Source organism: Alternaria rosae (assembly GCF_020736505.1).
Source record: "Alternaria rosae strain MPI-PUGE-AT-0040 chromosome Unknown BKA58scaffold_10, whole genome shotgun sequence".
Taxonomy (NCBI): domain Eukaryota; kingdom Fungi; phylum Ascomycota; class Dothideomycetes; order Pleosporales; family Pleosporaceae; genus Alternaria; species Alternaria rosae.
The window spans coordinates 1,245,373-1,272,462 of NW_025763579.1; the positions used below are offsets into that span (position 1 = coordinate 1,245,373).

Consider the following 27,090-nt stretch of genomic DNA (forward strand, 5'->3'; position numbering starts at 1 on the left):
ATAGCTTCTGTCTATATAGGAGAATGCAATTTGATTCAAGCGATCGAATATGCGGCCTCAACAACTTCGATTGGTTAGCGAGTGATGCAGAATACTGTCTATAACCACCGAATCAGGATATGCACTACCTCGAGGTACATGACCGCAGTCATCCGTGGGGAGAGTAACAAATAGTCTGTCTTGTTGATTCGCGCGCTGAGAGCTGGATGGAGACGGAATAGAGTTAGCGCCTTGGCGTCGTCGGGACGCGCACCCGCCCGTCAACGTGGCTGGCAGGAACGTGGGAAGTACCCAGCACTCCTCCCCAGCGCGACGGGCGTGACACGCGCCATCAAGGATGTACTCGAGAATGATGACACCTCCCATTATAGCGCCGTTCGGACCGTAGACATGCGTCACCCAATGCACACCCTGGCCAACAACAAGCCCCTCGATCGGACCGCATCGGACGCGACGAACCATTCGGCGGAATAGTAGTTGCGGTACGAGGGACAAGACAAAGAGCCATGGCGTACTTGTTCGAAGACTTCGCATTCGGCATTGGGAGAACGGACGCGATCAACAATGCTTGAAGAACCTCTTGGTTTGAGCAACTACATCAGGGCACTACAGTCTCTATCTAAAGCTCTGGAATTGGCACAGGCCCAGCGGGCGGCTTGCCGCCAGGCAACCAACCCTGGTGCACCGTCCTGACACCCCAACTTGCCGGGTAATCGATCTTGGTGTGGAAGAGGCCGTAGTTCTGGAAGAGGAGCAAATCTTGCTCTTCCTCAGGTCCGACCCAGATGTGCTCAGGCTTGATCATCCGCCCTTGGAAGCTGTCCAAGAACTTCCTTACCTCGCCCAAGTCGTCGATAACCTTCGGAGTGTCGTTCGGGCCCCTGCGGATGAATAGCCTGCGGGCGAGGTTGTGCTGACACTGGAACGACTTCTTGCCAGTGACGGGGTTGACCCAGACCAGCGGGAGCTACAACAACGTTAGCATCAGATCGCTTGAGTCTGTTGTAAAGGCAAACATACCTTCTTCTGCCACTCCTTGCTTCCTTCCTCATGTGCCTCCACCTCCTCGTCTGGCAACTCCCTGCCCTCGTTCGCTACACCTAAGCCATTTGGAGCACCACGGCAGCCCTTGATCTTCTCATACGGCCAGTACATGTACTCAACCCAGCTGTGGTCTACCATCTGCTTTTCCTCATCGCTCAGCGACTCATACAGTTGCTCGACGTCCACAAACGCTGTGCGCCCTGGCTTGACCTCCATGCTCTGACCCGAGCCATCGGCCCACTCCACCGTTTGTGTCGCCTTGCCCTCTGTGGGGAACTTGATTGGCCGGAGCATGGTGAAAGTCGGGGGATCGTATTTCCAGTAGGTGCCGTCCACGTGCCACCAGTGGAAGCGGGTCTTCCCAGCCTCGAAGTCTTCGTCCGCAAGCGGCTTGCAGTAATACTGGTTGAAGTTGGTAGCGCCCATGTTGAGGCCTGGCTTGCCGTAGCGCGGGTCGTCTTGGGGGCCTTTGCCGATGAAGACAAAGGCGCCTGCCTCAGGAACTTCGACATAGTTGATCGCAGCCTGAGCATTCATCAGCGTTCCGTCATATTTTGCAGCGTCCAGATTCCGGTTTCTCTACTTACCACTATCCCGTCCTTGGGGTAAAAGGCACGAGCGAAGGTGGTGTTATCTATCTTGCAAGAGTCCGGGTCCAACTTTTGCAGCAACTCCCAGCCACGCTTCGGTTCGAGGTCATGTTGGCCTTTGATGATGAGAAGCTTGTGTTCCCAGGTGGCTTTCTGCAGCTGTGCCACAGTCTCGTCCGTGAACTTGTTCAGGTCGAGACCAGTGACGACGGCTCCGAACTAGAGGGAAAGACATGAGCGACTACAAGCAAAAATGATGCTGATTCAAGGTTTCAACTCGTACCTTGCATGTCTTTCCCGAAGGATGGACTAATGGCTCAATGTTGAAGCTGGTCGACATGGTGGTAAGAATGAATAGCAGATGTATGAGATGAGTATTGCGCGCACGATATGGCGATTGCAATTGTACAATGCCCAAACAGATGGGGCACTTTTTAGCTTACATACAGGCTGCGCGTCGCTTCGCAAAGCCTCATGTTCAGATCACGAGAGTGTCGCGATTCGCGGACCAATTTGGCAAGTCGGGATCCGGGGTAGACCAAAATCCACCGAATCCCGCAGCTCGCGCACGGCGGTATTCTGGGGTACCATCTTACTGTCGTCACGTCACCGCCATGGCCTCAGACGGATTCGAAGACAACAGGCCGATGATAACGATCGCAAGGATAGGCTTGTCGCAATGTTCACGAGCGAGTGCATCGATTGTTTGGTGCGGTTTCCGAATCTCGGAAGTGTTCCCATCGGAAGCTTATCGATAAACAGAAGCTTCATCCAAGCAATACCAAAGCTCTTGTCATCGGACCTTCCCGCACAACCAACTCCATGTCTAAGGGGCGATATTGCATACAATCATACTCGTTGACGACCGACCAAAAATGGATAATGAAATGTGTTTACAATTTCTCGTGCACTGGTGCCCGAACTCCAACTACCTGAACACCATCTCCCTGCATGCTATACGGCACAAACATCTTCCGTTCCAGCCCAACTTGCTCGAGAATGCGATCCCACTTAGCCAGTGACCTCTCTTGTGCGCCGTAGTTGGCCATCATCAGTAGATCGAACGACGCCCCGTACCAGTGTGCGCCCTCATCCTGGATGACAAGCTCGTCCAGCAGGATGACAGAGTCGGGAGCAAGCGCGTCTTTGAGTTGTGAGAGGATGTTGTAGCAGGCTTGATCAGGCCAGTCATGCAAGATGTTGCGTAGGTAGTAGACACACGCTCCTTTGACAGGCTGCGGCTGTGTGAAGTCGTGGTGAACAACCTTCAGCCCCTCGATGCTTTTCGCAGAGTCGATGGCCGCCGCGTGCGTGTCCTGCAGCACGACACGTCCCTTCAGTTGGGGCGATCTCCTCAACACCTCTCTAGCCTGATGTCCATAGCCGCCACCGACGTCCACGAAGAGAGTTCGGTGATTATCTCCCGTGGTGGAGCCGTGCACGTACTTCTCGAGCGGAAACACGTCGAGCCAACTTTTCTGCCCCACTCGCTGAAACGACATGTACTCGTTGAAGGCCTGCTGGTGGCGCGGCCGCTGGGACAGCCATTCGAAGAAGTGCAGGTCCGTGTTCTTGCCCAAGTTGAATGGAAGATGCTTGTTGTCCTGCGGTTGCTTGTAGCCATTGTCCGCCATCCACTTTGGTATCGCATTATATGTTGCAATGTTTCTCTCTGTTCTGCGAAGTGAATTAGTTACGATATTCGAAACCAAGATCCTGAAGTACTCACACATGGAATATCACAGATTCAAGTCCTGACATGGCCAAGTATCGCGTGATATTTGTGGCCCGGTACGTCTCCACTCCGACCTGCTCCACCATCCACTGTGTTGCTGCATACCGCAGCACTCGCACTAGCAGTGCCTCTTCAGCGCCCAACTCGGCAGCCAACTGACTCACGCTCATCGCCGTACCCTCCCGCGCAGCAAGTAGTCTCCACAGCCCCAGATCAATGCCCACTTGCACCATGTTGGGTGGCAGTGCACAAAAGATCAGCCGCTGCATGGTGTCCCAGGGTTGCTCGAGCTTTAGGGAGGCCATCCTGGCGGCTTCAAGGAATCGGAGTCGCTTTTCCTCGTCCTTGTGAAGAGAGGCGGGGATGTGGCCGGCTGCCAGAGTCTCAAGAGCATCGAGGATGTTGTCGGCTACGACATTCTCCTCGTACTCTGCATCGGAAGGCTCCGATAGGAATGGAATGGAAGACATGGTTGTACGCCCTTCACTGATGGATTGGTGTAGAGGTTGGTGATGGAAGGAACAAGACTTTGCGACCAGCAGCAGTGAAGTTATACGCACGTTGACAGCACGGACTCACTTCGAAGTTACCTGTGCTTCCCTCGGTACATTGTACATCATCGAGAGTCGCTCGTATCATCGGTAGCCGAGATTGTCGTACCGGAGAAGTGGTAACGTAGTTTAGGTGTGACGACTGTATGAAGATCCAGACTAGAAAGCACCGCGCTATCTGTTGTCATTCCATGCTGATAATAATCCCTGAAAGAGAAAACAACCCGAACCATCAACCTATAGAGGCCTTTCTCTCGTCTCACCCACGGGGATCGTGAAGGGTTCAGGACTATTCGTCATGATTATGCATACGCTATCAGTCCCCCAGAACTTCACGAAGAGAGATAAGAGTGGTCTATGCATGCAAGCAATGGGGTCATCTTGGGCAGAACAGAGTAAAGTAGTAGTGTTGACTTTATGAAAGATGGCACGAAGGCCACGAAACGCAATCGCTTAATGAGCTATCAAAACCTAAAAGAAATCCCATTGCTGTAGGGTGTCCGTCCATAGGCCCATGACCAGTATAATCCTCGCGCCAGTCCTTACCCATTACATCTGTAGCTTTACAGTCTCCACCCTTTCCGCCACTTTCGTCGCAAACTCCCCCGCAACATCCGCACACAGTGCCAGAAGAGGATTCTTCACCGTCGCCTCCCCATCGACTAGTAAACCCGACAGTAAGGCATCCCGCAGGCGTTCCAGGACCCGCTGGGCCTCCAACACTCGCTTCACTAGTAGCACCCGCACTACGGCCCGCCGGTCGGCACCCCTGATCGGCAGTGTTCCGCAGCGTAGCGGCTCGTGCTCCTCGTCTATCACTGAAGTCCCACCCGTTGTACTTGATGATGACAATGACGAAGATGGTGGTGAAGATGCGCCACTGTCGCAACTTGATGTAGACGCCAGCGATGGTGTCCAGAGGGAAGTGCCGCCCAGTTTGAGCGACACCAGTGCTCGGTCAATTGCTTCGCAGATGACAAGCGCAGTCGAAGGACGCGTAGAACATGCGTTCGGGCACGCCATGGTGTTGCAACAGCAGGTTATGAGCATTCTCGAGGTAGAGAGCGCGGCTGAGGTGGAGGCGATTGGTGAGGAGGAGGGCGAATACGAGGACGTAGATAGGTGGTCAAGCAGGGTTGGCACGCAGTTGCATGACTTGGGCGAAAGAGAGGCGTCGTCTGAGGGTTGCGGAAACTGTGGATGCACTTGTTGTTGTGAAGGAATCACATAGCTGCATCCATCGAAGTTTTTGCTACTTGTGGTCGGCATCGGCGTGTTTCCATATTGCTGATCCGGATGATAGCATGGATGATGGCCGTCTGGGGTCAGCAAACCAAAGTATGGTAACCCTTCGGCGAGAAGCATGGTCGAAGGATCGGATTGGTGTTGTTCATGCTCTCGTTGCTGCTGCTCCCATGGCGCTCCGCAGAATCCCATGTCGAGAAGCTCAGGAGCAATGGGGAAATCGGGAGACATTGGGTAATAGCAATTGGCGGTTTGCTTGGGTGTACCACATTGCGAACCGATGAAATCTGGCAGCCCTTGCAGGAAGTCGTCGTCTGATTGTCGATATGGAGAGAACTCCATCCGATCGGGACTCGGTAAGTCCGTAGTCTGCGCCATATCGGGTATAGAGGATGCGTTGGAGTCGGAGCTGGAACTGGAGCTGGAGCAGTTCTCTGAGGTAGACGCCAGGCTGAATGGAGCAAATGGCGACACCTCACCTGAGGTTGGAATGGCGATGCCAGTCTCCGTCATGGGTGTCAAATACCCTTTCTGGCTCGCAGTTGTGCTGGTTGTGATGCTGGTGGAGCTCTTGCTGTTGTTGCGAGTGCGCGGTCGCCCAGCTCGTCGCGCCGGGCTGTAGACACACTCTATGCCCTTCTTCGCGCATCTGCGACATTTTGGCCGCTCTTGATCACATCGTATCTTGGAGTGTTGACAGCTGTCACAGGCAAGGCGGTACTTGGTAGGTTTTGGCGCTGGCGCGCTACTCTTGGCGCTGGAATCGTTTTTTTGCATAGTTAAATCAACGTTGACGCTCGTTCCGATAGCCAGCAGGCAATAGCAGTATCGCGATACATATACCGACCATACTTTCCCCCCAGAACATACTGGGTGGGGACGCTAAGAGCTGTTGATCTGGAGGGACTTCGGATCGGTTTCAGCTGATAACACGTACGCGCTGATACTATCTCGAACTGCCTTGGTACTGTCGTGGTACGCAAAAGCTTTGCGTGTGGAGACGCATTCTAGGTAAGATCTCGCGATCTGGGGTGACTTCGGATAGACCCTAAGCGTTACTACCTTATATGAACTAAGCTTCCCAATCGGCTTAGGCGCAACAGACCCTTGCCGGTGGCCCACATCCGACGTACACTCGCCTGCTTCTTGACATAGTAAGTGAGACGGGCTCTCACTTCCGGCTTACACATAAGCCTTTAGGTCCGTACCACAGTATTGGTATTGTAGAAATATAGCGAGAGCTGATCCAAGTTACACTAAAGCACGGCTCGGAACGATGCATGTCATACATGTCAGCACGGAAAACGGTGTAGCCCCCAACGTCCTTGGAATGCATGTCATATGCGTCCAAACCAATGCATATCACATGCCTGGGATATGGTGTAGCTCGAGGCGATGCATGCGACGTTGTCGCTCGGCTCATCACCGGAGTTCAGCATGCCTCCAGATCGGGTACCGATTCTCCACCACCCTGCTGCCCTCGGTCAACTACCAAAAGGCTGCAGAGTTCAAGAGAGCAAGCTCGTCGTATAAAAAGCTATCAGGCATCCCACGTTACCTAATACTATCGAATTTGACGCAGTCTGAAGGGCCGTACCGCTAGATAGCGCTCGAGCTCCGTCCCTTCAACTTGGCAGCATCGCGTGGGGACTGGCGAACGGGGAGTGTGCACTGAGAAGGGCCTTGTTCGGTTGCATCAAGAGCTTCTCAAAGATAAGATATACAGGACCCAAAGCCTCACAGAGTTCGGGCCGAAATGTTCGGTACGTTGAGCCAATTGGGTGGACGAGCAGGCTCTCGTGCAGACCGGCGGGCGAAGGGGACATGGCCAAAGGGCCGTTTTCGGCTTCACTCACAGCCTCGTCGTTCATCCCAGCGCATATACACAACAATTCATGTTCGACCCGCATGTCCAGGGTACGCGAACTTGCTTTGGATGTTGATCGTTATCCGAGGACCCGCTCGATGCGTGGGTAGTGGAGACCTCTTGTTTCAAGAGGCTACGGCGCTCTGGTCAACCCACTCGAAACGGTCCGGATCCCTTCTTCTCGCACCTTCGATCGCAGGTCTCTGAACCATTGGTCTTTCTACAACACGTGAAGATCATACGTTGGTTTATTCGGGGAAAGATACTCGGGATACGGAGGCAGGAGTTACAACCGCTCCGGCAGTGAGAAGAAGTGACGAATTACTTCAAATGAACGAAGAGGACCGTAATGAAAGGGGCTGCTATGTGGTTGTCTGTTCTACTGCTTTGCTGTTGCAATAATCTTGAGGCCAATGTGCATGGATGAATTACATGCTGAGCTACGTTTGGGCTAAGTTTCCCTCAGTAGGTCCATGTCGCAAAGCTTCATGCAGGGTAGCGAGCTACTCACAACTTCTAGCATCTTACACATAGCCATGCAAATAGTTTTCAGTTAGGAATAAATTCCATGTCGATGAGAAATTGTTATAAAGTCTAAGGTACATATACTGCTCAGCCCAAGAATGGTTTTACCGCCTCAAGGGCTTGCTTGAAGTTGGAAACCTCGTCCATCGAGATACCCAACTGCTCCTTAGTGATGAAAAGACCCTGTTCCTTTACATGGCCAAACCAGTCCGTCACTGCCTCACCAAACACCACTCCTGTAACAGCCTCTTCTCCAGCCAGACCGAACAAACTACCGACTACCTCTGGCTTCACCTCCACGTATACACCTTTCTTGCCTGAGACTTCTTCCCATTGTGAGAGCGCTTCTCCAAGGGATAAAACCTCAGTGCAGACACCGGCGTATTTACCGTGCGTCAACTTGGGGTTCGCCAAGATTTGGCGCGCCCAAACACCTGGGTCTTTGGCCATGTCACCGGCCATAGGGTAAACGGTAGATGGAGTTGACGGAACCATCCAGACATACTTTCCAGGAGCACTGGCCTAGTCGCAAACCTGTTAGTAGTGTAAGCAGTCCGTATCTTGAAAGTGGCAACTCACCACTGGCTGTGGCTTCAACATAGGGAAGAAGGCAAAATTGGACGGATAGAAGCCAAACATGAGGAAGGTAGTCTTAGCCGCCAGATCTGGCATGTTCTTCCGGATATGATCGTCGACTTTAGCCTTGTAGTCGAAGTGAGGAACAGGGAATTTGCCTTTGGTGATTTCGTCTGCCGCAGGAAGTGTGCTCCAAATGTAATGCTCCAAAGTCTTCACTTCAGCCGCCAGCCTCGCGAGCATGATACCATCGCGCTTTTCAATCTCACCGGCTTCGGACTGACTGGCACCTTTGAAGAAAGGTTCCCACCACTGAGTCACTGCGAAGATGGCTTGCGCGCCCTTTCGCCATGTCAGTTGTTGATCAGGAAAACAGTAAAGACAATGAACACTTACCGTGAAGGCCTTCCTAATAGACTCTTCATCATCATAGCTTCCTTGTACGACCTCCATGCCCTCCGCAGTAAGCTTTTGGGCCTTCTCTCCGCTCGGGTTTCGGGTCACTGCGCGGATTTGCCAGTCACCAGACTTGAGCAACCCACGAGCGATGGATCCACCCTGGTTGCCAGTCGCACCAGTTATAACAGCAAGTTTCTTTGCCATAACTGCTAAATGATGGTGTATCCCTTGAAATGTGGCTGGAATAGAGAAAGAAAGATGTTATGGGGCTTGACCTGTGGACAAAGGCGTACGTCCCAGAGGAGAACCTCGAAGTTGAACGGAGAGTATTTGTCTATGACCACGAAGGATATCTCTTGAACGCACGCGAACTGCCGAAAACACAAGAGCCAACTTCACTATACTATGCCTTTCTCGGTGTTTGAGAGGGCCAACCGAAGTAGTGTAGTATCATCTTTGATCGATTCGACCCAGCGACTGAGCCTTCGGTGAGTAAACAGAACATTGGCATGATACAAGATTGCAACTGCCGGTAGTGGGTTCTCCGGTGTGTACTGACTGTTCAGGTACTCAAAAATATCCCGCAAAGTGGGATCGGACCGAAGTTCCACAAATGCTCCGAGCCACCATACACATCCGACCACTGTGGGTCTTCACACATCACCGCAGAGGCTCACTCTCCTAAACTGTACGCATGTGGATAACAGCCTGGTGGTGCTGTACTCGCGGCGTTTTCCAGACCGCGAGCGTGAAGTTAAGCCTACCTAGGTAATGCAGCACCCTAGGTGAAGTGTTCCTAGGTACAACCCAGAGAACATGGCGTTGTCAAGATCGCTGCATGAGTTGATATGTTGATGATCGTGGTTCATAGCTTGTACTACTTCGAACATATGCCCCGGCTAACACAGTAGAGTAAGCAAAATACGCCGACTTTTCGGTCTCTTCGGTTATCCGAGTCCAGATGGGGCTCCATGGCATCTATTATTACAGTAGCTAGACTGCTTTCATAGAATCAATCGTCGTTTGCTTCTTGCTATCCTTTGCTTCCAGTCAGTAGATACCTCATCAGTTACAATGTCGAGAACCGCCAGTACCCTGCTTTGCCGCGCTGCGCCAGCGCTTCGTCTCGCCGCATTGCAACCAGCTCGTTCATCATGCCTGCGCCGAGGATATGCCCAAGAAACGCCGTTTCCGAAGCCACAGAAACTGAAGGGCGTCCTCAAGCCTTTGAAGCAGTTCTTGGTTACGCCTACAGTGGGCACCGAGTTCCCAGAGGCGAATCTCGTTCAGATGCTCAACGCACCCAACTCGGATGAGCTACTCAGAGACCTCGCCATTACGAGTGAGTGCTAGAGTTAGGCCCGTTGAGAAAAACAAAGCTGACGGATGTGTTTTCTCTAGTCGCACGACGCGGAGTCGTCTTTTTCCGCAACCAGAACGACATGACCAACGACCTCCAAAAGCAACTGATCCAACGTATGGGCGAGCTGGTGGGAAAGCCAAAGGAGTCGACCCTCCACATTCACCCCGTGCTCAACCCCAACACCCCAATGGGTGGCAACGACCTGCACATCAGCACCATCAACTCCCGTCAGAGAATCATGGCCCACGGCAAGGCCGTACCTCGTGACCTAGGAAACGTAAGACAAGCGCTCGAGTCGTGGCACAGCGATATCCAGTCCGAACAGGTGCCTTCCGACTACACATGCCTGAGACTTGTGGAGCTGCCCACCTGTGGAGGAGACACGTTGTGGGCGTCCGGCTATGAGGTTTATGACCGCATTAGCGAGCCTATGCGCAAGATGCTTGAAGGCAAAACTGCCAACTACACCGCGCCATGTAAGTTTGTCAGCTGCTAGCGCATGTCGTGCTTTCTAACATGCCTTCCCGCAGTCTTCGAAAGGATCATCAAGAATTCGAAGCTCCAGGTTTACACAGAGGCTCGTGGTCACCCTGAGAATACTGGCAACCCTCTGAAGGCCGTACACCCGGTCATCCGCACAAACCCCGTCACCGGATGGAAGAGTGTCTTCTCCATTGGTGCATACGTACGTCTCACTCCTATATTCAGGTTATACATCCACTAACCAGATACTCCAACAGCCCGAATCCATCAACGGCCTGACTCAGCCAGAGAGCGACATGATCTTGAACTGGCTGATGGATATGGTACTCCGCAACCACGATCTTCAGTGCCGCTTCAGGTGGCAAGGTCCAAACGATATGGCTATCTGGGACAACCGCAGCATGGTACACAACGCTACCATGGACTACGACGACCATGGCAACCGCTTCGGATACCGCGTGTGCGGTATTGGAGAGAAGCCATACTTTGACCCCAACAGCAAGTCGATGCGTGAGGCGTTGGCGGAGGAAGCGAAGGAGGAGTCTTCATGAGTGAATGTTGTTTTGGGTAGCGTTTCGGGCGGGAAAGGCGTTTTGCTTTGTTTGTGTATGGAGGAAAAGCCGTGTGGTTCTGTCCTTGTATGGATTAATTTGATCTCTTTTCGTTTTTGGCCACAACATGACTTCTACTTCGTGCGGACCGAAGTGCCTCGTTGGTGCCATCGAATGTGCCTTGTCATATTGACTATCGCTAGGCCGTTAGCCGATGGATCGGATGTAGATGTTGATGACGTCTTCGCTGCTCAGTCTGCGACACTGCGCAGGCGAAAGGAGAAGGAGGCAAGCCTGGGATATTGCCGCTGGAGGCAGGGGCACAGCACGTGCAAGGTGACAGCCAATGAGAGTCTAGCGCTCCGCTTGGATCTTTCGGCCCGAGTGGGTCCAGATGCCAGGACTCCAAGTGCGGGAGCTGTCCCGATCGCTCGTCACTGCACTGCATCTACAACATCTTCTTTCTATCCGGAACAACTCCGGACTACACGTCGTTGCCTTGTTGATAAACCGCAAACGTACAAGTCACAATGAGAATACAAAGGCACGCGGTAAGATCCGTTCACTCTCCTTCCTCATCTGGCATTCAAGCGCAAAGATGCAGCACAGGAATCGATTATCGTCCGCTAAAGCTACGAAGAAGCATTGATACGTGTCTTGACGCTATCAGTAATTGTCTCCTCCAGCCCCACGAATCCCGGCTGGCCAAAGTCCTTCAACAGTGCTTCAGCCCTAGCTCGCGGTCCGATTTCCGCCAGCGGGAAATCTAGACCCTCGAGCTTGTCCCGCGGCTTGTAACCTGGGACAACTTTCGCGAAGATGTCGAAGAACTCGTTGATTGAATAAGACGAGGCGTACGCAAAGATGCGTTCGTCGCTGATGGCTGGGTTGATCAAGCCGATAACATGAAGACGAGCGACGTCCTGGACGTGGACATAGTAGACTGCGCTAGTGTTAGGTTTTGTTGCGCTGTACACGTGAAAAGAGCAGGGTTCACATACAACGCTGCACATGCTTGATCGAGTCGGTATCGCCATCCAAGATTTGGAGCGGAATACGCGCTGTAGATGGGAAGCCCTGGTGGGTCACGTCTAGCGGACTGCCGTAGATAGTACAAGGCAGCACTGCGTTGGCAGAGAAGTGCGGCTTGTTGTTCTTGATCCACTCCCAGAAGGCCTTTTCGGCCGCGACTTTGGAAGCAAAGTACGCGATCATGAACTTGTGCATCGGTGGAAGCGACTCTGGAATGTTCTTAGACAAGGCCAGCGTCTGCTCGTCATACTCATCCGCAGACACTGTATCATTCCCTCGGTATGATTGCAGCGAGCGAACCGCAGCTGACGACGACGTCAGCACGAAGCGCTTCACACTGGGCTCTTTGGCTGCGGCCTCCAAACAGCCCAAAGTTCCGACCACGGTGGTTCGGAGCAATTCTTCTGGTGTGACATCCATGCTTCGTACTGAGGCAACGTGCACGATTCCAGAGACACCTGGACGGTAAAACTCGTCAGTGATGAAACGCTGCTGTGTTTAGGCGGTGGGAATACCTGACACCGCGTCGTCGAACGCGCCGGGCTCCCTCATGTCTTTGACAGTCACGAGATCAAACTTGTCTTTGCCATACTGTTGCAAGAAACGATCTGCGAGCCATTGGTGCTTGCTGGCGTCTCGGACTGTGCCTCGCACCTTGTAGCCTTGCTGGAGAAGCTGATCTGTGACGTGCGCGCCAACAAAGCCGTTGGCCCCTGTTACAAGGACGGTGGAGCCTGGGGCTATTACGGGACTATCGTAAGGAGCCATGTTGTGTGAAAAGAGTGCGAGGATGTTGTAAGACTTTCAGCTTTCAGAGTAAGATTGCGAAGTGATGGGACGGTGGAATGATGGGGTGATGCAAACAATGCGTTATTCTACGTTGTTTGTACTTCCCGAACACAGTCAGCCCGACACCATTCAAGATCGTCGGTGCATTAATGGTGTTGAGCGTTCGAACGATACTATACCTTATCGAGTCGTCGATATAGTACCGCTACATCAGCAGGCTGAGGGTAAGCAGCATATCTTACAGGGCTGGCAGGTACCCACCCCCTCGGGATCTTGACTCAGAACACACCGAGCTCGCTAGGTGACACCCGATATCCGACAATGACAGGGTCCCCTTGCGAAGGTGACGCCATAAGATGTAACTATCACGACTATACTGCCAGGACTTTTTCCACGATACTCAAACGACCAAACAAGAATGCATCGCGTTGACTGTGGTTGTGCCTTTCTCGCTTTGCGAACGCTCGCGCGCGTTGAGGAATACACCACATCGTCGCAAGTGCCACTCGAAACCGCATTTCAAGTTACATCAGAGGCAGAACGACCCTGTCTCGCCGTACTGAGCTGCGAACGATGTCGCCAGCAACGACTCCCGCTTACTGCTGTTACCATCTTGTGCGCTCATTTGGTCGACTGGCTGTGCCGATTATGGCACCTCCATGAAGAGAACGCCACAGAAACATCAACGGAGTCCAGTAACAGCACCACCACGACTACAAGTACACCTCCACCCAACACTAGCAACATCGTCGAGAGCCCGCATGCCAACCAGCCCTGGAAGTTTTCTCTCGGCAACTACGATCTCGCTGCCGACGAAGCCGATGCGCTCAGCAACGAACTGATGACTTTGCGCCTGACAGGCTTCTCAGCCGTTTTAGGCTCTCTCGAAGCCGCCCTCGTCACATCTGGATCCTCATCGTCTAACGCCTCTTCTCCCGATAAAGGAACGAATGGAACGCCCAACGGAAAAGCGGCTTTCGCGCCAGCTTGTCTTGACCTCGTTCGCGCAAACCTCAGTCTAGTGCGCGCATGTATCGGCCGTCTCAAAGCGCGCTCACTGCTGAGCAACGGTGCAGCTGGCAGTTTATGTTAGTGGTGGTAACGGAACCTCTACCCCAAATCAAGTGTGTTGGCCTACAGGAAGAACGCGTTCACATGCACTCGGTGCAACGTCCATCTTTGAGACAAGACATCAAGGTACGTTTGTATTATCCACTAGTATTCTTCCGCGCTAAGGTGCGTCTCTGGTATCGTAATACTATAGCATCTCGGCTTCTCATTGAGCCAGGTAGCCCCTATTACCAGTCAGCGCTTCATGATCTCTCCCTCAGGACTGAACAATACATACCCATCCAGTACCAATGACTGACCAAACATGTAGCTGCTCATAGGTCCAGCCAAGAACACAACTGCATCAGCAACCTCTTCAGCATCTCCCAGTCGGCCTGCAGGCACACGCTCACGCACAAGGTTATCGATGAAAGCCTTGGTCTGTTCCGAGGACGCGATGAGCGGCGACATGATGTATCCAGGGCAGAGCGCGTTGATGCGAATCTGCTGAGGTGCATACAGCACGCCCTCAGACCGTGTCAAACCGAGGATGGCGTGCCGACCCGCTACATACGCACCAGCAGCGACCTGAGGTGGTGAAGCGGCAAAGGCATGTACTGAGCAGACATGTACGATACTGCCACGGCCATATCGCGCGTCGCGCGGCTCCTGCCGCAGCATTTGCCGTATGCCAGCCCGATGCCAGAGCCAGACGCCTGTCACGTGTTCCTTGAGGTGGGTATCGAAAGCGGCGGGTGCCGTGTCGGGACTGCCGCCCATGGGCCCACCGAAGCCGGCATTCAAAACGACGAAATCGAGACGAGCGAAGCGTGACGCGGCTTGTTGAACGACAGCCTCGACGGCCTCCTCGGTACTGCATTCAGTGGAGACACTCAGCACGTCTGTTACCTGGTGCTGCGATGCTAGCGTCTGCGTTGTCTCTTTCAGCCCGGCCTCGTTGGTGTCGACAAGGGCAAAATGTTTAACACCATGGCGTGCCAGCGCGTATGCGGCGCTCTGACCGAAGCCTACAACGCAGTATTAGTCTTCTTTCTCCTTTGCTACCGATTTTTGCAAGCCATAATGCTGCAAAGACAGTAACAAAAAAAAACTATAGTTACCATACCAGATCCGGCTTCTGTGATGAGTACAACTCCCGAAAGCATTCTTGATATGATGATCTTCGTGACCAAATTTTCATCCCATGGTTCTTAACGTTGTTTTATCGTGACCATGCAACATCTTCGGGGCTTTCTGACTCGGACCGCTCAAAAACTCACCGAGTTGATTGTTTTCGCCCCCAAATCTGGATCCTAGCGCGAAGTTGTGTGGAGAGGCATGAGGCGGAAATTGAAAACCCCAGCATAGGGATCTGAGTTTGAAGCGTCCAATAGGAAATCGCCAGCGCTGGATTCGAAAGCGAAGGACGTGCGTTATCCTCCGCTTCGGCGCTCTCCGATTGCCTATGTGTGGGTTAGTACATTCCTTACCTTTTCGACGACTATGCCCTTGCAAAAAGTGTCCGCCTCAAAGATCCATAACATGTTGTTCATGCGAACAGTAACGCTGCAACAACAGTGCGACTGTCCCGCCACCTGTGCTGCGGACCGCGGTTGGTCGATGTTCCCGAGATGCACCCGGAATAGCGTCTATAGAGGCTCAAGTTTCGAGCATCGAACCTCAGACCGTATGGGTCTCAATGACACGTTCGCATGTATATCGGCAGGCTTGGAACAAGACTGTATCAGATACTATCTATCTTTTTCAGATGCAGATGATGAAGCATCCGACTTCTTGCTTCGAATTTGCGACATGGGCACACGAGCAGCTCGGGGTTCCTTGTGAGCTTGGTGATGATCGTAAATAGGTGAAGACGTCGACAACGAGAAGGCACTGTTTAGCCGGTAAAGCAGTTGTCGCACATGAATTCCAGAGAACGCTGTATCCGTAACAGCACGCAGCTGCATCTATTACCGAGAGTAAGCTCGAATATACTATGAAACTCCCGCAGCTCGATGCCGGCTTGTGCAAGAGTAAAGTAAGTCCTCGAGGTAGCGTCCGGCTTCTTTCTTCTCTAATAACATTCCATGTCATGTTCTCAAAAGCGACACAGATGGCTCATCACGCTTCGCTGTCGGCTGTAAGCTCGGCGCGCTTTCCCCTCCCTTTCAATTAGCTTTTGCAAATTATCCTGTATCGACAAGAAACAGTAAGAGTAGGTCATCAGAGCTATCTCCGCTCATGCTCAAACAGTTTCATTGCCCATCGTTAGCGTAAAGAGTGTACAGATGTACATGAGAGCTTCAGTGCGGAGAGCGGATCGGAATCGAACGCGTCTTGTGCGAGTGCCCGTGATCAAATTGTCCCCCTATAAAGACTTTTGTCCAAGGCTTCCGTTGTTGTTGTCATGATTTGGATATCTCGGTAGGGTCGCAAACAGCATCATATCGCGTGTGCGTGGTCTGAGTGGCTCGAATGGCGCGTAGCACTGGTGGCGATGATCACTATCTGCGGGACGCTTGAAGCTGAAAGCAATGGAAATGCGACAACGCTTCCATGACTGAAGGATGATGAGATGATGCTGTGCCGTTCAGAATTGTGACGTGCGTCAACCAGTGACGAAAAGCTAGCGGCGCAATTCCTTGGCACCAGAGGACGCTAGCGCGAAACCGTGACAGCTCATCTAGGCACACCGTTCCGTTCCTCTCGACGATACACGATCTCAACGCTACCCTCATTTTCCATCTCTTAGCTTTATTTTTAGGATAGACCCCTTTCTATCGCCTAGCGGGTGTTGACCGCTTCGTCGACTTAGTAAGAATACCCCACTCCAGACTTCCCTGTACAGCAGCCGATACATCTACACCTACGCTGCATAGCCAGACTCGGTGAGATGGCAGGTGTTGGACACTTTGCCTCCTCCCTGCGACTCAGTCGGGATCGAAGCGCGCGACATATCCATTCAGGGCACGTACGAAGAAACATTGCTCCTCGGCTGATGCAGCCACGAAACGCACTGGTGCAAAACAACAAGTCAGCCTCATGATTGGATCATCTTCGAGTGACTGTTACCTACTTCTACCACTTTCTCTTGCTGCCTGCAGCCTGTTTGAGCGCAAGTTGGATCGACTTCCCAACCGACCTTCTCGACCCAACCCCTCCAGGATACTGACGCCGACCAGAATGGACCCTTTTAGATACCGTAAGGCGTATGAGGCAATGGTGCATACAACGCAACTCATCGAAGAACGACTGCATCAAGATGTTCAGCTCAATGAGGAAGGCACAGCCGATGACGATGGCGATGCACCAGAAGCCGCCTTCCAGGAGCAAGATCCGGACAGCATGGACTGGACACCTACAGAATCGAATACTCCACCTCCAGAATGCGGGCCACCGCCAAGTCTATCAAGAAAAATGCGTCATCTTCTACCTGCTGGTGGAGATGGTGATCTTCAGGCGGAAGATCGGGGTGAAAACGCGGTACTCCTGCACAAGCTCAAAGAGGGCAAAATCATGGATGAATGCATTGACAAGCTGGTCCATGATTTGCCGGATGTCTTGAGCTATCAGAAATCACTCTCCTTCACTCCTTCGACGATCGAAGTGCCCAAAGACTTTGGGTTGCAGCTCAGCATCTCGATAAACCACCATCTCGCTCAGATAGAGGATCGCAAGGCGCTGGAGAAGTATCGCAGGCTACTTGGACATCGCAAAGACGCGACCAAGAAGAGGCCTGTCAGACTTGGTTTTGATCCAGTCGAGTTGATCAAGAAACAAGCTGTAGCCTTTGGAAAGGACGTCCCCGCACCTGTCTGCACGCTAGATAACGAGATACATGCTATCTTCCGTCTAGATAACTGGCACGGGTGTCCAGATGGAATCTACGAGGTTTTAAGACCGGCTTTGCAACTGGCCACCTTACTCCTGACATCTCAGGCCACTGCTCACTTCTGGCATACTTTGGTGTTTGGCAAAAGGGAGGCCTGTGAGGAGACATCTGCAGCATACGGTCAGCCTTGTTTTCGCATCAAAGAGGACGTACCATGGTCTGAAGAACACCACGCAACATTCAAGAACTTTTTGGATAATCAGATCGACACTGTTCACTTCTACTTCCATCATGATCCGCTACCTCCGGAGACTGCATACGCATCGATGGGCCTTGTCAAGGACTACAAGAACGGCTTGATGCGCAAGATCAATCACAAGTGCCATACAAGTCGCATCTGCCTCCATTCAGACTTTTACACAACCGCGAAGAAGCTCAGCTTATTACGATACCGGGAGCCAGCGATGGTACTCCGATACAACATGTTCCTTGCTACATGCCTGGCGCATGAGGTTGCACACTTCTGTGAAGTTTCCGGGCCGCATCACGACCACCCACTGCTCTCCGAACCTGAAGTCTTCTTTGGCGACAATATGTGGACGGAGAGTGGAATTGCTTTCGAACTCAAGGTCTTTGGCGGGCGCATACATCCATTGTCTAGTCGTATTGACTGCAAATTCGGACTAGCTTGTCTGGACTACCCTCTCAAGGAGCTTTACGACAAGGACGACAACGTTCTATACGCCTTGCCGATGGACTATATCCTCAAACTTCAGCAGAAGGAAACATGGGAACAAGACTTCAGCAAGGCCGGACCGGACGTCTTCTTCGTTCCACGCACTGGAGGCCGCTCGATCGAGATCAACGGGACCAACCTGATGATCTGGGAAGACGAAAACGATGCGGACATCTCCGACCATATCGACAACGAAGACACAGAATGGATGCGCATGGATGATGGGTCGATTGCGAAGAACCCAAAAGCAAACAATCGCAAGCCCCAGCGACAACCCGTGGTGCCTCGGTGGAACCCATACAACAACCAGAAGAGGAAACAAGCTGTCGAAACAGGAGCCCCATGTGTGTCTACAGAGGTGGTGGAGATAAAAGATGAAGAGGCAAAAGAGGAACAGAAGTTGGAGCCGCCTGAAGACACCGAAGCAGCTAAGGGTGCTTCGGATCAGGACATGGCTTAATGGAAGGTGGCGTTTAGGATAGAGGAAACGGAGGTGGACTTGTTGCATTCACATTTAGCACCAAACTTTGGATACCACTGCATTTTCGTAGGGCGTTGTTGTTTACACTATATTGTCATAGGCATCACCAGTCATGGGATATTACTTGTTTGCATACAACTCAAGCTTCATCAAGAGCCTTGTTCGCTAATGCATCTGCCTCTCGGTTCATTTCCCTGGGTACATGCCAGAACTGCACCTCTCTGCCACCCGCCTCGTCACTATATTCCATGTGGTCCAGTGTCTCGTGCAGCTGCTTCAAGATCTGGAAATGGGCGACTTGTCTGCCGTTGGAGCCCACTCCATCATCCTCGATCCATTGCTCCATCCACTGGCTCATTGCTTTAACTAGAAAGCTCGAGTCGGTTGCGATCTTGATGCTGGATAGCTTGAGGTCTGCGTCCGTAATCTTGCGAACGATGGCAAGCGCTCGGTGGAAAGCCTCGATTTCCGCACGTGTGCTCGTTTGAGGCAGAGACTCGTAAAGTAGACCGCATGTGTTGTAGGGAGAGGCGGGACCGAAGTAGACGCCATACGACGCCCGCGCATTTGGATGGCCGTTGTCACGACAAGCACCGTCGATGAAGACTACTAGGCTTGTCTCGTCTGGAACAGGGTCTGGCTTGGACATGACTTTCATGCGCAGTTGAGAGATCTCTTTGCTGTCGTTGTAGAAGACTAGCTCGGATATCGGAATGGAGGAGGAGCAACGGTCTTCGGACGGCACGTAAAGACGCCGGATTTCTTCATAGTACTCGTTGTAGGGCATGTTGTTTGCTTTGACGTTAGTGTTGGATGGACTGGAGTTGTGAGGTGTATCGTGTGCAGCGGATGGATCGGAAGCGATATAGCAGTGGTGGTAGATAGAGTTTCGGCTTTATTATCAACCCCAAAGAGTCGCGTCCGTGTCTGTTCACATTACGAGTAGAGGTACTTGACCGGGCCTACAACTGAGCTAGTCGAGTTCGGCTAGCGTACGGGTAAGCGAGCGTGAATCTTGGCAGAGTCACTGGAGCCCGAATTCTCCTTCCTGACAACGACGCACGCCCATCGTCTACTACCCCCGCCGAACGTTAACCCCGACCCTTTCGACGACTTCACGATGGCGGACACCCAGAAAGATGCGCTGTTCAAGACGGTGCAGATCGACGCCCTGGTACGTAGGAAAAGTGCAAAGCCAGTACCCCACTGTGCGCCCCGCCATTGTGCTGGAGACAAACCGTTATAGAAGCCTGGTGTAGCTATGAGAGACTGACTTTGGTCCTCAGGTCGCGATCAAAATCGCTACCGCAAGCGGCAAGTCCTTCCCCTCGCTCGCGACCGGAAGCATCGTCGGTATGGAGAAGAACGGCGTCCTAGAAATCACAAACTCCTTCCCCTTCCCCGAGGTCTCTGCCGCGCAGACCGATGGCCAGAACGAGACTGTCGCAAACCTCGCTGCTGGTGCTCCCCGCGCCAAGCAGAACATCGCATACGGAAACGAGATGATCAAGTTCCTCCGGGAGGTCAACGTAGACGCGAACAACGTGGGCTGGTACACAAGCACAAGCATGGGCAACTTCGTCAACCTGAACACGATCGAGAACCAGTACTTCTACCAGAGCCAGCCGAATGAGAGGACCGTCGCTTTGATCTACGACGTGAGCAGGAGTTCTCAGGGTACCCTGAACCTGCGCGCATACAGGCTCTCTCCTTCTTTCGTGACGGCGTACAAGGAGGGCAAGTTCACGACTGAGAGGTATGTATACAGGATTCTAAAGAAAGATGGAGACTGACAATCTTAGCCTCCAGAAGAGTGGTCTCCGATACCACGACATCCTAGTCGAGCTCCCAGTTACCATCCGCAACTCCCACCTCCTCACCTCGCTCCTACACCAGCTACCTTCCGACGCACCCAAGCAGGAGCTCAAGTTCCCACCTAACCTAGCGGCTCTGCAGCAGGACCCAAACACCCCCCAGGCACCTCTCTTCCCGAACTACGATTCGCTCGACCTCTCCATCGACCCCTTCCTCGAGAAGACGTGCGACTTGCTCCTTGAGAGCATCGAGAACCACCACACAGAGATCAACAACTACCAGTACTACCAGCGTTCGCTCGCTCGTGAGCAGACCAAGATTACTGCATGGCAGCAAAAGCGCAAGGCTGAGAACGCGGCGCGCACAGCTTCAAAGCAGCCTCTCCTTCCCGAAGACGAGTGGCAGAGGCTGTTCAAGCTGCCCCAGGAGCCCAGCCGACTGGAGACGCTCCTCAACTCGAGACAGGTGGAGCAGTACTCAAGGCAGGTGGATGGTTTCACAGCAGGCGTCACTTCCAAGATGTTTGCTGTCAAGAGCAATCTTCTCCCCGGAGAGTAGATTCTGGTAGATCTGGTTGTGTTTCATGATTATGCTTCTCTTCGTCACGGCATGGGCATGGCGTTGCGGGTTAGCGGTCCCTTTGACGGGACTGGATTTGATCTTTTAGATGGAAGGACCACGATGATTATGTGATGGGGCATTTCCAGCATTTGCCCATGTGTTGCGATGACAAAAGTTGGAAATGCCGCAAAAGCGTTGATGTTCAAACAAACGCTGCTCAGCTAGGCGGCTGAAAGTCATCCTAAGCGTGTGCGGAGCGACCATCGCCACATAGAGTGCTGAATCAGACAAAGAAGTAATCAACACGCGTTCGCAACATCAATACTGGTGCTCTCCATGCTAAATGTGTCTACACCTGTAATACTCGCCAACCCGAACTACTCGGATATCGGATCGTCGGTGGACCTGCATCTTTCACGAAAACGGCTTGGGCTAAAGCAGCGTCCAACACCGGCGCCATCATGCAACAGGCCTCCTCGCCTGTCCTCCAGCAGCTCCGGTCACTGCACCCTGGCGCTCTCCAGACGCTACACCAGTCGCCAGACGGAACGCTATATCCCCACAACCAGGTCCTGCCCGAGCTTCAGAACCTCCACACGAGCGATGTATACCAACAGCAGTACGCCCTGAGCGGGCCATCGCACCAACAACCACCGTCGCATGCGCTGCCAGTGCACTTCGAGCAACATGCGCTCCCGCCTTCAGGACCGTACTCGCCATTCCAACCGGCGGGCTATCAGCATGGCACGAGTCCGCGATTCATGAACGCGCCCCCTCCCCCGCTTCAAGAACACGCGCAACAGTATCACGCATCCCCTCAGACGGTACAACGACCGGTTCAGCAACTTCCTCTCCCACCGCCTGCACCACCGATACTTGCGGCGCCGCAGCCATTGCCACGGCATGTGGAACCAGCACCTTTGCTGCACAAGCAGGAAAGTCAGGATGGGTACGTTGGCTTGAGCGTAGCGATGGAGGACCTACTGACATTTTGGTAGTGAGGACACTCCACTGTCCAACCATGGCCAATTCCAAGGCCTGAAGCTCATACCCAATCCACCAGACCTGGAAGACTGGAGGGAGAGGCTGTTTCATGTCGACGACATGATCACTCTGACTGAGGAGCAGTATGACGACTTCCTGGCACACTCGAGGCTATGCGCTAACCTTCGTCTTAGATTCCAAACTTACTTCCCTCACATCGACAACGTCTACTCGCATCGCTCGACCCAGCGGCATAAACGTAAACGCTTCGTATCACACTACTGGGATTGTCGACTGAAAGGGCGACCACCAGGCACCAAGAAGTCTACAGACCCAGACAAGAAGAAGAGGAAGAGGGTTGCAAGAGAGCGGGACCTATGTGATGTTAAGATCAAGATTACCGAGTTCTTCGATCGACGGGAATATGAGGAACAACTTGGTCGACGACCGCCAGGCACAGAGAACGACCCTCCGAGCCCGGTAGCATCGACCATGCCGCTGAACCCCAGCCGAACTGGCCAGAATCAGAACCCGCAGTTCTTTGGACAGCCACCTTTATTGCCGCAACAACCGCCTGTGAGTTGGGATATGCCTCCAAACATGGGCGCTCAGTCGGGCATGAACATGCCAGAATACGCCCCTTCGTCCGGCCCTCCATCCAAGAAGTTCTACACATTCCAGAGGGTGAATGGAAATGGTGGAAACGGCAAAGGCGACGGTGTTGCCGGACCACATAAGCATACACTTGAAGAGAGTGACCGTGTGAAGAAGAACAGTGTCATTAGGTGGCAGGCGAAGATTGATAAAGACGACAGGAAGAGATCGCAGGTAAGCTTCATTTCTTTCTTTGGTCTCAGACTCCGCTTTCCCGTTCCACCGACCCATCTAGCCATGATGATATGCAATGGCGATCCACACTGCCCGCAGATCAAGCGCATACGTCATTTTGATGCATGCTTGGAACACCCACGATCCCCGTCGCTCAAGTCGCAGGCATTTAAGACTGGCTGCTCGGGTCCTACAATGATTCAAAGTTTCCCATATTGTTCGTGAGACCTCTCTGTAAACTTCGCACATTGTCCTGCTTTTTGCCATATTCCTGCACTCGTCCCTCCATCATCTCCAAGGCTACATTTTGTTCAAATCTTTCTTCACTTCAAACACCATCTTTGCGAATCCGTAGTGAGACCATTCGATTCAAAATGACCGACACCAACCAGGGCGGAGATCCTTCCAAGAAGACGTACCACAAAAAGGCCACTGGCAATGCTTTGACGACAGTCAAGAACCATTCCAAAGAGGACGACCTAAAACTATACGGCAGCGCATTCTGGTAAGCAACATCCCTAAGCTCACGCCCAACCCACTGACACCCACCAGCCCCTTCGTCCAACGCGTCTGGATATCCCTAGAGCACAAGCAAATCCCCTACCAATACATCGAAGTCGACCCGTACAAGAAACCGCAATCCCTCCTCGACGTCAACCCACGCGGTCTCGTCCCCGCCCTCCGCCACGGTCCCACATGGTCAACCCACGAATCAACCGTTATAATGGAATATCTCGAAGACCTGCAAGCCGGACCGCAGCTCCTTCCCCCAGACGCCCAAACGCGTGCTACCTCGCGCCTCTGGTCCGACCACATAAACCGCAACATCATCCCGTGGTTCTACAAACTACTTCAATGTCAAGACGCTGCTGAACAAGTTGCTCACGCGAAAGAACTCCGGGATCAGATTGGGAAGTTAGTCGATGCCGCAGACACGAACGGCCCTTTCTTCCTCGGTCCCCACATCTCGTTCGTAGATGTGCAGATAGCGCCGTGGGTTCTGCGGTTGCGGCGCGTGTTGGGTCCGTATAGGGGGTGGCCGGAGGCGGAAGAAGGGAGTAGATGGAAGAGGTGGATTGAGGCGATTGAAGCAGAGAGGAGTGTTAAGATGACGACGAGTACGGATGAGCTTTATTTGGATAGTTATGAAAGGTATGCGGAGAATAGGCCGGGGACCAGCCAGTTGGCGGATGCGGTTAATAGTGGGAGGGGGTTGCCTTGAGGGTGGGTAGTAATATCACGTCTATTTACACAAAGCTGAACACTCTGGAGCTCACAATGACGTTGGGTTGCTTACTTTGCATATTTTTATGTTGATATTGGCTGCAAACCTGTTCAAAAAAGAATTCTTGTATGAGGTGGTAGGAGGAGGAGATGATAGCAATGCATTGAAACTCGGGTCTTTTTCGATGCAAATATAATTGATTCCGGGCAGATACAGAGTGGTAATCAAAATATCATAACGACTGTATCCTTGAAGCGATCCAGTGCCTCCTCGCCATCCTCCTTGCTCAGACACATGCCACCAAACCCGATTCTTGTGAACGAAAGCTTGCTCTCCGAGTCTTCCATTGTCTTTCTCTGAATCTCGTCGAGGTCTTCCAGCGGTTTGAGAAGTAGACCTAGAAGACCGCAGCCCCCAGGATAAGGGACACCCTCAAGTGGATCTGAGTCATCCATTGTGCGAATTACCAACAGGAATATGGGTGTCTCGATAATGCCGCTCCGAAGCAACAACGGTGGATTGGCCGGATCGTCGAGCACACAATAGCAATGATCTTGTTCAAGGTTTGGCCCCCAACCCGGACTACAAGCGAAACAGCAATCAAAGTCAATGGCTTGGTTAAAGTATTGCAGGAAGCTCTGCCATGAAGACTTATGCTTTTGCCAAGTTCCTCCCAATGGAAATAATGGAGCTCGTAAAGTGATTTGACCCCCAGAGACCATCCCTCGAGGATCGACTGTGCTCGGATAAGTACAGACGTCAAGGACCTCAGCAACAATCCTATGATCCTCTTTCGTCTCCGAATGTCTCACTACACCTTCGATAGATGCCCAAGACCAGGACGGCGGTCTAGATTGGGAACTCCATTCTTGCTCTGGACGTTCGCCACACTGACTCCACCAAAGCAAACTGCATGGCATATGAGATTCCCAAAGCCCGGCATGATAGCGGTCCGAGTCCTCTTGAAAATAATGGGTAAAACTCGATAGTGCTGGCAACCTGTCTTTGCAAAAGCTGACTTGACGCTCTGTGTAGTACTCCACAGTGTTCTCCCAGATTGCGAAAGGCTCAGCTGAATTAGTGGCGACAATCGCTGGTATCTGAAAACGAGACCGCCAGCGAGGGTCGCATTCGCAAATTGTGGCTGCACGACACACAAAAACAATCTCATCCTCTGTGAAATGAGCAATTCGAGTGGAGAGCACTTCTTCTTGGAAACACCATGCACGTTTTCGTAGTGGCAGGTTATGGAGTTGCCCAAAAGGGAGATCAGTTCCATCATCGTCGAATACGTGCGCAATCACATCGCGAACACACACAGAAAAGGCCTTGTAGTTGTGGACTACGTCCAGTTTTCGGGTAGTGTGACGACGCTTCAATAGTCCTTGTCGTCCGTCCTGAGCTGCATTTGCCGCAATGGTGAGGTGCGCGTTCGAGAATATGTTAGCCATTTGAGAAGCTTGCTCGGCCCAATCAGAGACGGAGCCCTGTAGAATGCCTATCGTGGTGGCGAATTTTAGTACACACGATGGAATGCCGTGGAGTTCGGAGGTGCTTACATAGTGAGTCGATCCATATGTAGTGGATACCGAGCTCGTGTGTCAAGATTATAGCTTCTTGGAACGTTTTGGGTAAAGATGCCCAAGCAATACCTTCAGTCTCAAACTCCGAAATCGTGGCAATTGTGGTACTGATGACCGGTATAGAGCCCCAGCAATGGCTCAGAGCAGTATATTGAAGATCGACCGCCTTCAATGATGAATCTCCACTTGCCGTCTCGAACAAACGAACTTGGAGAGATGTGTGATCGCTGCTGATGTGCAGTAGTCGCTTGGGAATGAGCTTGGATGCATTGGAACCACTCGAGCTTTGTTTTACGGTATTGGTTCCGCACATCGTGTGTGTGGTATCGCATATGTTCAGCATGTCTCTGATCAACGTAGCGCAGTCTCGAATGCTCGCGTTTTCATCGGGTCCGCTGTTAGAATTTATAAAAGGCCAAGGACAGCTATCGCCTATGATTCGTCAGTAAACAGCCAATTTGGTCGCTTGCCAATCTATCATATACGATGTGAAGCTTACCTGATGCGATGTTGAAATTTACCATATCTTTCTCTGCAGCAATCAGTACATGTCGTGTTGTGCGTTGGACAGCAGGGGAGGGACCCACGAAGCGTCCTTCCACTACCCTTCATCACACTCAGCACCACTGCACATCCATCTCCACGGCCAACTCCCGGACCCACATACACTCTATCAGTATCTCGAATCATCCTAACTGCGCCAGTACAAGCTGTCTCGCTAACCCGCTGGAGAACCTCGCATAGCTCGCATCCATCGGCTGCTGCGCGCTGCAACTCCGCATACGTTGTCTCGATGGGTTCTGGATATAATTCCCGCAGATCTTGACAGATTGCGCAGTCCATATCTCTCATCTCATCATCCAGATCCTCTTGCGATGATTCATCCAGCGGGGGAATCGCTGCATTTTCGGCGTATGCAGTACTGGACATCGTACCACAATCTTGATTATCGCCCGATTCTTAGGGGAAGTGTTTCAGAAAAGAAAAGACGAGGAATATCAAGTCATGGAGGTTTGAAGGTGCTGGAACATATTTGTGTGAGGGGTGAGACAACAACAAGTGTTGATACACAGTGAAGAAGGCTGAGTCTCAGCCTGATGACGTCGAGTTGCGCAGTGGCTTGCATACCAATTCCATTGGCCGTAGATATCCAATCAAGGCCGATGTGTAGTGCATCTCTTATAAGATGACAGCTTTGACCGATGTTAGCTAGATGTTAGTTCAATGATAACACATGCGTAAGTT

The 27,090-nt window shown here is 52.3% G+C and overlaps 13 protein-coding genes across 13 annotated transcripts; 5 read left to right on the top strand and 8 right to left on the bottom strand.

Moving 5' to 3' along the window:
- Window positions 1-619: 619 nt before the first annotated feature.
- Window positions 620-1,974, bottom strand: BKA58DRAFT_414409 (alpha-ketoglutarate dependent dioxygenase; the record flags this gene model as incomplete). The annotated part of the gene is made up of 4 exons (XM_046172486.1): window positions 620-967; window positions 1,021-1,569; window positions 1,632-1,853; window positions 1,918-1,974. The coding sequence occupies 4 exons, from the start codon at window positions 1,972-1,974 to the stop codon at window positions 620-622; spliced, it is 1,176 nt and encodes a 391-aa protein (XP_046021499.1).
- A 1,195-nt stretch (window positions 1,975-3,169) lies between these two features.
- On the bottom strand, window positions 3,170-3,839 carry BKA58DRAFT_280491 (uncharacterized protein; the record flags this gene model as incomplete). The annotated part of the gene is made up of 2 exons (XM_046166826.1): window positions 3,170-3,311; window positions 3,364-3,839. Coding segments are annotated over 2 exons (618 nt in total), but the record flags the coding sequence as incomplete, so codon positions are not given.
- Window positions 3,840-4,469: 630 nt separating this feature from the next.
- On the bottom strand, window positions 4,470-5,678 carry BKA58DRAFT_443841 (uncharacterized protein; the record flags this gene model as incomplete). Its single annotated transcript, XM_046174013.1, has 1 exon — window positions 4,470-5,678. The coding sequence occupies one exon, from the start codon at window positions 5,676-5,678 to the stop codon at window positions 4,470-4,472; it is 1,209 nt and encodes a 402-aa protein (XP_046021501.1).
- Window positions 5,679-7,591: 1,913 nt separating this feature from the next.
- Window positions 7,592-9,056, bottom strand: BKA58DRAFT_424118 (uncharacterized protein). The gene is made up of 3 exons (XM_046172886.1): window positions 8,530-9,056; window positions 8,137-8,475; window positions 7,592-8,079 (listed from the first exon to the last, which is right to left on the bottom strand). Exons 1-3 carry the CDS (start codon window positions 8,734-8,736, stop codon window positions 7,645-7,647), a joined length of 981 nt encoding a protein of 326 aa, XP_046021502.1. The 5' UTR covers window positions 8,737-9,056; the 3' UTR covers window positions 7,592-7,644.
- Window positions 9,057-9,382: 326 nt separating this feature from the next.
- On the top strand, window positions 9,383-11,188 carry BKA58DRAFT_368477 (uncharacterized protein). The gene is made up of 4 exons (XM_046168943.1): window positions 9,383-9,874; window positions 9,934-10,371; window positions 10,426-10,580; window positions 10,636-11,188. The coding sequence occupies exons 1-4, from the start codon at window positions 9,607-9,609 to the stop codon at window positions 10,927-10,929; spliced, it is 1,155 nt and encodes a 384-aa protein (XP_046021503.1). The 5' UTR covers window positions 9,383-9,606; the 3' UTR covers window positions 10,930-11,188.
- Window positions 11,189-11,345: 157 nt separating this feature from the next.
- BKA58DRAFT_392769 (NAD dependent epimerase/dehydratase) lies at window positions 11,346-12,975 on the bottom strand. Its single transcript, XM_046171030.1, has 3 exons — window positions 12,477-12,975; window positions 11,931-12,419; window positions 11,346-11,872 (listed from the first exon to the last, which is right to left on the bottom strand). Exons 1-3 carry the CDS (start codon window positions 12,727-12,729, stop codon window positions 11,562-11,564), a joined length of 1,053 nt encoding a protein of 350 aa, XP_046021504.1. The 5' UTR covers window positions 12,730-12,975; the 3' UTR covers window positions 11,346-11,561.
- Window positions 12,864-13,949, top strand: BKA58DRAFT_46006 (uncharacterized protein). Its single transcript, XM_046174744.1, has one exon. It carries the CDS (start codon window positions 13,169-13,171, stop codon window positions 13,841-13,843), a length of 675 nt encoding a protein of 224 aa, XP_046021505.1. The 5' UTR covers window positions 12,864-13,168; the 3' UTR covers window positions 13,844-13,949.
- A 77-nt stretch (window positions 13,950-14,026) lies between these two features.
- BKA58DRAFT_443846 (uncharacterized protein) lies at window positions 14,027-14,966 on the bottom strand (the record flags this gene model as incomplete). The annotated part of the gene is made up of 3 exons (XM_046174014.1): window positions 14,027-14,045; window positions 14,099-14,828; window positions 14,927-14,966. The coding sequence occupies 3 exons, from the start codon at window positions 14,964-14,966 to the stop codon at window positions 14,027-14,029; spliced, it is 789 nt and encodes a 262-aa protein (XP_046021506.1).
- A 1,550-nt stretch (window positions 14,967-16,516) lies between these two features.
- On the top strand, window positions 16,517-18,908 carry BKA58DRAFT_46021 (uncharacterized protein). The gene is made up of 2 exons (XM_046174752.1): window positions 16,517-16,614; window positions 16,983-18,908. The coding sequence occupies exon 2, from the start codon at window positions 16,984-16,986 to the stop codon at window positions 18,826-18,828; it is 1,845 nt and encodes a 614-aa protein (XP_046021507.1). The 5' UTR covers window positions 16,517-16,614; window position 16,983; the 3' UTR covers window positions 18,829-18,908.
- BKA58DRAFT_46022 (ribonuclease H-like domain-containing protein) lies at window positions 18,909-19,811 on the bottom strand. The gene has a single exon (XM_046174754.1). The coding sequence runs from the start codon at window positions 19,634-19,636 to the stop codon at window positions 18,989-18,991; it is 648 nt and encodes a 215-aa protein (XP_046021508.1). The 5' UTR covers window positions 19,637-19,811; the 3' UTR covers window positions 18,909-18,988.
- BKA58DRAFT_432105 (uncharacterized protein) lies at window positions 19,797-21,536 on the top strand. The gene is made up of 3 exons (XM_046173116.1): window positions 19,797-20,023; window positions 20,136-20,605; window positions 20,652-21,536. Exons 1-3 carry the CDS (start codon window positions 19,970-19,972, stop codon window positions 21,220-21,222), a joined length of 1,095 nt encoding a protein of 364 aa, XP_046021509.1. The 5' UTR covers window positions 19,797-19,969; the 3' UTR covers window positions 21,223-21,536.
- A 52-nt stretch (window positions 21,537-21,588) lies between these two features.
- Window positions 21,589-24,373, top strand: BKA58DRAFT_46025 (glutathione S-transferase). The gene is made up of 5 exons (XM_046174756.1): window positions 21,589-22,174; window positions 22,224-22,352; window positions 22,404-23,037; window positions 23,430-23,542; window positions 23,590-24,373. Exons 1-5 carry the CDS (start codon window positions 21,687-21,689, stop codon window positions 24,257-24,259), a joined length of 2,034 nt encoding a protein of 677 aa, XP_046021510.1. The 5' UTR covers window positions 21,589-21,686; the 3' UTR covers window positions 24,260-24,373.
- Window positions 24,178-27,037, bottom strand: BKA58DRAFT_46087 (heterokaryon incompatibility protein-domain-containing protein). The gene is made up of 4 exons (XM_046174780.1): window positions 26,433-27,037; window positions 26,345-26,377; window positions 25,822-26,277; window positions 24,178-25,760 (listed from the first exon to the last, which is right to left on the bottom strand). The coding sequence occupies exons 1-4, from the start codon at window positions 26,773-26,775 to the stop codon at window positions 24,487-24,489; spliced, it is 2,106 nt and encodes a 701-aa protein (XP_046021511.1). The 5' UTR covers window positions 26,776-27,037; the 3' UTR covers window positions 24,178-24,486.
- Between the last annotated feature and the right edge of the window lie 53 nt (window positions 27,038-27,090).